The sequence below is a fragment of the Cottoperca gobio genome, chromosome 6, assembly GCF_900634415.1.
Source record: "Cottoperca gobio chromosome 6, fCotGob3.1, whole genome shotgun sequence".
NCBI lineage: Eukaryota > Metazoa > Chordata > Actinopteri > Perciformes > Bovichtidae > Cottoperca > Cottoperca gobio.
Genome location: NC_041360.1, coordinates 19,496,915 through 19,505,869, shown reverse-complemented (window position 1 = coordinate 19,505,869; position 8,955 = coordinate 19,496,915). Strand labels below are relative to the sequence as shown.

At 39.5% G+C, this 8,955-nt stretch overlaps 1 protein-coding gene across 1 annotated transcript; it reads left to right on the top strand.

The window, feature by feature from the left end:
• Positions 1-5,663: 5,663 nt before the first annotated feature.
• LOC115009906 (B-cell receptor-associated protein 29-like) lies at positions 5,664-8,918 on the top strand. Its single transcript, XM_029434213.1, has 8 exons — positions 5,664-5,944; positions 6,282-6,386; positions 6,624-6,724; positions 6,845-6,992; positions 7,144-7,279; positions 7,463-7,559; positions 7,829-7,929; positions 8,063-8,918. Exons 2-8 carry the CDS (start codon positions 6,295-6,297, stop codon positions 8,093-8,095), a joined length of 708 nt encoding a protein of 235 aa, XP_029290073.1. The 5' UTR covers positions 5,664-5,944; positions 6,282-6,294; the 3' UTR covers positions 8,096-8,918.
• The last annotated feature ends 37 nt before the right edge of the window (positions 8,919-8,955 follow it).

Below are 8,955 nucleotides of genomic sequence, written 5' to 3'. Positions count from 1 at the left end.
CTATGTGTCAGTCCAATTGTTTTATCAGGCAGTGACAGAGTGTCAACCACTGTGTGTGAGAGGGGAGTCAGCAGAGAGGAGATTGCTGCCCTCCAGCTCTCCCCACAGTGATGACTACTGTCTGGTGATTATACCGCCACTCTTCTCCACACATGGAGAGATATGAATGGGACCACCACTACAGAGCTCAATACCACAGCCTGGCATCTCGAGTCTGACACTACATGGTGAAGATTTGTATTGATTTAAGCCAAAAGAGAGACTTATACATTTTAAACAGATTCCGTTCTCCTCTAAGTGTCCTTGTGTCACAATAGAATTGCTCTCAGATGTTATTTTCAGTGTCCGGTGTCCTGATTCATTTTCTGCATAGACGATGTCGGGTTTGGATGGACTTAAAAGTCATTCGGGTCGAATCATCAGTGCAAAAGGTTAGCACTAGCTGGCTTTTCAATAAAAAGTCAAACACCGACATACACACTTAACATTCTGTTGTGCTGCAAACATCCAGCTGAAGCTTAAGATAAAACTTGGTATCAACCCAATAAAACATTCAGCAATCTGAATCACTTCATTTTCAGTTTGTGGGACAATTTTGGAGAAATCTGTTCCTAATAATTGGTGCGGTGTATCGTTCCTGATTGCAATGTAGAAATGTAGAATTTTGAATATAAATGGATCAACTGGAAGCATTTTCGATTTCTATAGCTCTGATTCTTAACTCTGATTGGCTTTTAGTCAAGTTATTACACAGAAGTTATTAAAAACAAATTGCTATAATAATTATTTTTTTTAATTAATTAAATAATTATTACTCATGGCTATACTATCGACCTATAACATTATTAAATTATTTTGACAGTCAAATTATTTTTTTAATAATTAAAATGTTTAATGTTTACTTATATTTTATAAACCTGCCAATTATTAACCGAGAAGATATTTTGGTTTATATAAGTGTAACGGGTCGGGAAACATTATTTTTTTACAAGTAAATTTGTATAGGACATTTTTCTTCACTTATTAATTATTTTGCTATGTACAGTGTAAACAGCTGATACTGCAACTCTAACTAACGTCATATGAAGCGATTCATACTCCATACTCCATGTCAAACACTCTTTCGTGTGTGCTGCTTTACCTTAAACCAGGTGTTTTTCCCAGTACTATTTTATGGGAATAACTATCCTCAGGGATCTGACCATATAATACCATGCCATCAGGGCCAGCAAGGCCTTCTCTGATGGCCTAAACATCATCAGAATATAAATTTAATTTTTATATATTTTTTCCACAAATATGTATTAAATTATTCCCCGTAGTCTATTCTCTTCATTTCATAGCTTTCCTCTTGGTTGCGCTGCTTCCAGCCTCAGATCGAGATTTGGAGGTCTGGCCTTTATATTAGAGCTTTTATCCAATCATATTTCAGCCATGATGTGTTGCCAGGGTCCAAGAGATCTGCCCTGAGGCCTTCAGAAGCAACAGTGCGGGCGCCTGTAGCTTAAAGTGAACGGAGACAAAACTGTGGCGTTAACCAATCAGATTTCGAGTTGGCGACACCGGGGCCAGCTAGCAGGCGTACGATAACGTAAGCACGTGCACGTCTTTTGGTTGAGAGGCAGAGCTAGCAAACTTTGAACAAGCTAATTTGTGTAGATTTCTACAAGCTATTTTTTTCAACCCACAATGGCTGAAGGAGGAGAAGAGATCGATTTGGTCGCAGATATAATTACAACACCATTTTCAAGACGAACTTTTCAAGAAAAGATAGACATCGTGAGAAGAGAACGGCCAACTCCGACGCTAGCGAGCCTATCACAGCCGGGAAAAGGGTTTGTCTGCCACTTTCAAATGACTAACTACGAGCGGTACCCCTGGATCACAGCCTTCGAGAGGCACTGCACATTGTACTGCTGGGAATGCCTGCTATTTACAACTAAATGTTTCAGAAATATTAATATAACTCTGTTGTACTTGACTATGTTAAGGTGATGCAACGCCTGGTTATACTGCGTTTCTGTCTAAATGTATAGTTTCTAGAGCCATGGCGTCATAATGATGGTATTAAGAGATAGAATAATTCAGGTAGGACTGTGTAGGACATCACTGAAGGCCTAGGTGTGAAATGCACGGCCCGCCACTGTAGACCATAGATGCATATCATTATGAACTCTGTAGTGAAAAGTGTTAATCTCTTTGATACTGAACATTTTTCCACCCATAATTTTTGTGTTCGCACAACTACTCCCCCTCAACTCCTCTCACCATAGCTCTCTGTGAAACTCTGCTTCCCCATATGTGTACGCACGTCTTGAAATAGCGTTGCTGGGAAACAGTCTATACAGCAAGTACATAATATACTGCGAATTCATCATCTAATCTTTTTTCATTATTCAAAAAACACAGTCCATATATCATAATCCAAAAAAAGAAGACGTTGTTTAAACTGCAACACCCACTGTTAGTGGGTTGCTTCTGAGTTTGGGCTCAGATGCAATCTCAGTCTCAAAATCACTCACATCCATCCTCCACATCCTAACATATTTTTTACACAATCGTACAAAAGGAACACATTTTAACATTTGCCTGTACATGCTTAATAGTCTTTTCTAACATATTTAGCTGTAGCTTAATGTAGCGTTGCAACCATGATTAAAATAGTTCAGTCATTGTTTAACTGCCAACTATGGATACATTAAGTACTGTTGTTAATGTGTCATATGAGAAATGTACAGTCTTAATTACAGCTTTTAACAGATGGAAATCTAGTTTTATTACTGTTTAACAAGTCCAACCATAATGGTTTAAACTAGAGCCTGACTAAGAGCATTGGCTTATCACAGATATATTGTATCGGCATATTAAAACATTTATTTAGCCTTTATTTATACAGGTAATGTAGGTATATTGTTTGTTGGCCAATAAGTAACAAGGAATTGTAGTACTAAAAAGACAGATAATGCAGTTACAGCAGTATAATCAAGTCCAACACATGTCTACAAGGGCAACAATATCAAGTAGTTGTAGTGTATTGAATGGTAATGACAGCAGTTAAGATCTTAACAACATTTTTAAAACTCGTAATAATTATCGTACATCTTGTACGTCATACTACATATTGGTTATATGTAACACCAAATAAACAATGTGATTACCTAGCTAAGTACCACAATATGTCTCTCAGTAAACAAACGTTACCTGAAAGTTAGCATCGGAAGTTGGCCAACGGTAGCTTTTTGACCGTTCATTAAAGCTCATAACTTCTTTAAATAGCTCCAAACTACTCGGTTAGTGAATACTAAAATGTAGACAGTACTCTGCGTTTTCATTAACACACTAAACAACAAATATATGCTGAAAAAAAAGTAACGTTAAACAAGCAGCCAACGAAAATTACAGTTAGCCAAACAGCTAGCTAAAAATATAACACTGACCTGAATGGACGCACGTTAGCTCGAGATGATCTTGCTGATTGATTGGTGATCTTAGTACCCGCGCACCGGTTTCTGTTTTGCCCAGTGTTATTAAAGTTCCTATATCGAAGGATATCCAGCGCAACAAAGCTTGGTGGTTGTATCTGGATCCATCTCCACCTGATCTTCACACACCTGTGGCTGGTAAGGTCCAGCAGCAGTCCTCTGACAGGCACTTCTAGAAATGCGCCACCAATAGTCAAGGAAGGAAATGGATGTAGAAATAGGCTACTACTGCTTTTTAATTATTTTTATAATTGTATAATTTAGAAATGTATTTAAATGTTTCTGTGTCATTTAGCTTTGATGGGGCCTTGTAAATGTGCAGGCAAAGGGGCCAGTCACAAATACATCCAACAGGACAAACATAAAGTCAGCCATCTTGCCTTATCCGGGCCAAGCCACTCTGGTGTTGACTCATTCCAGAGAATTTGGATCTGGATCTTCCTCTCAAAGAGACTGAACCTAACCTCTTTATCTTTCTCCCTGTGTGGGAATTATGTCCTTGTCTAACCTTTGTAAGTACTTTTGGTAAGAGAACAGAACAAAACACCTTTTTGGCAGCTGAGGGTGTTTGCTCATATGGGCCCAGCAGTTAGCTCTTGGAACCATTTGTTACAAATATGGAGTTCATGATGGTCCTAAAATCCATGTGTAACTGTCTGTCAGTTGTTCACAAATGAGGGTTACAGGGAGGCAGAGACAGGCAAGTAGGTGTACCAAATTGCATAAAGATGTTGGATGCTGGGCGACATTATAGCGACAAAAGCACCTTAGCCTGAAGGCAAAGCTCTCAATTTACAAGTCGATTTATGTTCCAACCTTCAGCTATGGTCAAAAGTTTGTGATCCAAGGATACAAGCTGCTGAAATGAGTTTCCCTTGCAGGGTATCTATGCTACCCCTCGGGGATAGAGTGAAAATATCTGATATACATGAGAAAAGTGGATGCAAGGCTGTGGTTACACCCAAAATACCGAATAGGGTCTATATTTCCTCTGTTGGCAGGAATATCCTGGAATCAAAAAACAGACAAGGAGTTGTGCAAAATTCCCTGGCTCAATAAAACTAAACTAAACTAAATTATATGAAAGCAATCTTTAATAACATTTAAGATACTGTTTATGAATTCCATATGAAATGTCACATTGGCTACTTTACCTGTCATGACAGAAATGTGTATAGACAGACAATAAATATAATGGAGGGAGCTCTCACCAAGCGCACTGTCCCCGTCGCCTGGCCATCTGCTTATTGCAGGCATTTTGCGGTAATGACTTCAGTCTCCTGAGCTGCGACCTCTGAGATGGTGAGGAGAGGAGAGCAATCAAAGCACATTCAGTTCTGCTACAGTCATTTGGCCACTTTCAAAAAGCTATCACAGGGTGCAGTTGTAAACATTTTGCTCCTCAGCACTCCTGGGACATACAGTCAAAGAGGAGAGCGGCTATCAGTCTCTTTCACAGAGGAAGCCCGTGAATACACTCTGCAAGCTGAATACATTGGAGAGGGGAAAAATACACAGAATAGCCTTCGTAGGAGCTGAATTTTGATAAAAAGAAAACTCATTATTCAAAAGGATAATTTCCCTCAGTCTCTGTCGTTGATGTGCAACACCCATGCAATTTATATGTTTATGAGCTAGATGAGCAAGCCAATAGCTGTTTGTGTTCCTTTTTATAGGGCGCGCAAATACGCAAAAAGAGGAATCCTTCCAAGCCTTTTTGTAATAAATGAGCTTTTGAAATGAGTCTTTATCTGCTATTTCAGTGATAACTATTTATATTCAGCTGGTGTGTAAACTGAGCCCTTTCTCCACACTGTCAGCTGTCTGTATATCTCCTTGGCACAGGGAATATTTGGATTGAACTCACTGCAATAACTGCAAAACATACTGGACTTCCTGTCCCCTGTGTAAAAGCCATATTATGTCATTAGATAACATTGCCCCCTTGTGGACCTTTGCTTGGTTTCTTCTGTGTGGAAAAACACCTGTCAGGAAAGTCAGCATATCCAAAGTCTTATTAAAAATATTATGTCTCCTTGTTTATTTTAGAGGTTTTGGGATACATAACAAACAACACGGCTCAATTATTATTCAAATAAATAGACTGAGTGTCCCTCCCTCTCATTACTATTTTTGTACCATGACATGAAATGTGAGAAGACTCCAGAAAACACGCTCACACACACACACACACACCACACAGCAGGAATACAAACTGGTGCAGGAGAAAAAAGACAAATCTTGCACTCATTCTGCAGACTGAAAATAAAGCTTATGCTTAGTTTGGTCAGTCACAATGTGATCTTTAACAAATCCTAAGGGGTGACCAATGATGTCAACTAGCCAGCAGAGATTTATTTAGGGCTGTCGCTCCTCAGATGCTCACCAGCAGCTGTTGTGAATGTGTGTGAGCGCATGCGTCTCTGGACTTTCCCATTCTTCTGATCGAACAACTTTGTCTGGTAAGCCAACAACTCTCTTTATTGCTTGGAATACATTGACCTCCTCCCGCTCTTAAACAAAATGAGACGATAATGCTGAGGAGTACGAATAGAGTTAGAGGTAAAAGCCTATAAATAGCAAATGGGCTGAATGTCTGCTGCAGATTGCCTGTTTTATGTAGTAGGCCTATAGAAATATGTGTGTGTATGTCCCTCTACAATATAAAAGAGTTGCATAGCAGAGTAGTATATACTATATATAGCAGAAGGATATGTCTTGAAGTTATAAAGCTGTGTATTGCAGTCCAGGTCTAGTCATTCTTTACATAGAGGTAATTAAACCTGTTAATCTCCTCAGGAAATCAGTCACAATGACGCTCCAGTGGACGGCAGTGGCTTTCTTCCTCTATGCAGAGATTGCAGTCAACCTCATCTTGTGTATACCCTTCATATCAGCACGGAGGTACTGCAAAATAACACACAAAACCAAAACATAATCAAAAGTTCTTTCAGCAACTAATGCTCAGCTTCCTGTGCAGCGGGCCATTGTTCAAAAACAAAACAAGTCCTCTGCAAGAGTTTGATTGTAAATATGGAAAGAGACACTTCATACAAATCACCAGCAGAGTGCATGCATGTCCTTTCTGGGTAGATCCGCTGTTATGTTACACTCACGGTGTCCCTTTTACTCACTTTGTAGATGGCGTTCTGTTTTCAACTGGAGAATATGGAACTGGTTATCTCCATATTGGAACAAATGCTTCTTTACTATGATCATGGTTCTTATTGTTCTTTTCCTTGGTAAGGAACTTGCTGTGAATGACAGACACTGAATAACACTGGTGTAGACTGACAGCATGTTGTCAGTCCAGCCCAGTCCAGCCTGCATCCTTCATGCTTCTGTCCCCTGCCCACTCTCAGATGCTGTCCGTGAGGTGCAGAAGTACTCCGGTCCTGAGCCCATGCACGATGCCATGGTTAACCCAAATTTGTTCGACAACGTCCACATGAAGCTGTTCAGAGCCCAGAGGAACCTCTACATATCTGGCTTCTCTCTCTTCCTCTGGCTGTTAGTGTTACTTCCGTCCACATCTTTTAACAGAATGTGTTTGGGACCTTAGTAAAAGACAAACATTACTTTAGCATTCCACCACACCTGTCCACTTCACTCTCTGAGGTACTGTCTTGTCCTGCCTTCCTACCTTCCTGTCCTGTCACAGTATCATGCGTCGGATTGTCACCTTGCTAAACCAGGTTGCTGTCACCGTGGAGAACAGTGCTGGTCTTCAGGCACAGATGGACAGTGCTGTCAAAGCAACCAAGCAGCATCAGGACGACAACCTAACGCTCAAACAAGTAAGACTTAATCAGAGTCTGATGACAGAACTTACCTTTGCAGTTTATAGTGTTCCTTCAGTATAACATTACTATAACATTAATCCATGCTGTATTGTTTCTGTGATTTGCATTTTGTGCTTTTGTGTTTGTATCTTCTCTGTTGTCTGCTGTTGGTAATGAAGGATATTCCTTTGTTCTCAGGCTCTCCTAGTGGAGGAAAAAGCCATGTCAGCAAAAAACCAGCAACTGAAGCTGGAGGCTGAGACGCTGGCAGATCAAGTGAAGGCTGCTGAGGGAGGTCAGTAACCATCACTTCCTTCATTCAGGATGATATGCAGTTATACCTTTTAAAACCAAATAACTTTTCTTATAATAATAATAATGTTCATGAAAACCTAGAATTATGAGAAAACACTTACACATTTGCAGATAATTGACCATCAGAGGTCGCCTTTTGCATACAAACGCAAGCTGTGTTATTATAAAAGAAGCTCATTCTAAAGGCCATTGATGATACATAGAGCAATTTAAAGATGTAGTATTGTTTGTGTGTGTGTGTGTGTGTAGCTGTGCACAAGTCTCATGCTGAAGTGGAGGCCATGAGGAGGCAGGCCAAAGGTCTGGCACAAGAGTATGATAGACTATTGTCGGAACACCATCAACTCCAGGTAAAACAACACGGTCACACACATATGTACTCCTTACGTGTGCATGTAAATACCAAGTCACAAAATACTTACTGTATATTAATCCTCCTCATACTGGAGACATTCTGTTTTTAATCCTGTGCTTGATCCACAGAATCTCCAAAATGTGGACAAAAAAGATCAGTAACCTCAGGAACACAGTGACAGCTGTTTTCAGGGTTCTCCTCTGTACATGGAGACCTTCTCCTCTCATCACATTAGAACTGTGTGCAGTATGTTTGTATTATCTTTTACGACGATCATCTTCCTTTGAGGTTTGAACTGAGCCACATGTTTTAATAGATGGGTTTAAACCAACAGTTGGCTACAGCATATAAATAGCAGCATGTCATCCTCTTACTAAAATCTTTATCATGAACATAAAATATGTCATTTTGCATGTCACTTTAAGTATTAAAAGTGTATAATTTAATATAAATGTTGTCTCAGGCGCTCATGCTAATTTTTGATAAGGATTAAACACATGCATTATACTATTATGGTAAACTTTCACTGCAGAGAAATCGTGCACCGGTTTACTTAATGATTTGAATAGACCTGACCACCACAAGAGTCCTCCTGTAAGCACATAATGACTAATGCATACATGCTGTACATTAAGTCAGTGCATTTGTATGGTGGTCATGAATTCTAACCGTCTGTAATGCAAGCATATCACATGTGTTTGCATTTCATATAAACCTCTAGACCAAAGCATTTGTTCAGTGGGAGGAAAGCACTTGACTTGTTTTAACAGATGTTCAAATTCTTAAAAATAATGCACATGATCTGCCTTTTAAACTTTACTAAGCCTCCTGGAATGGAAGAATGGCAGATCGACCTTCAGAACATTAGTACGTATAATTTGACAAAGAATTTTAAGTTGTCCCGGCTATTCTTGACATTTGTTGATTTTGGTTGGTACAAGACAAAGGCGTGAGCATGAAAAATAAACACATAAAAAGCCCAGATATTGTGTCTCTCATTGTCATGTTGTAAAGCCTGATA

Excerpts from the sequence above, each read along its gene's own strand:
- LOC115009906 (XM_029434213.1), top strand. The coding sequence starts at position 6,295 with ATGACGCTCCAGTGGACGGCAGTGGCTTTCTTCCTCTATGCAGAGATT. Across the intron at positions 6,387-6,623 it reads CCCTTCATATCAGCACGGAG|ATGGCGTTCTGTTTTCAACT; the intron begins GTACTGCAAAAT and ends CTCACTTTGTAG. Across the intron at positions 7,930-8,062 it reads CGGAACACCATCAACTCCAG|AATCTCCAAAATGTGGACAA; the intron begins GTAAAACAACAC and ends CTTGATCCACAG.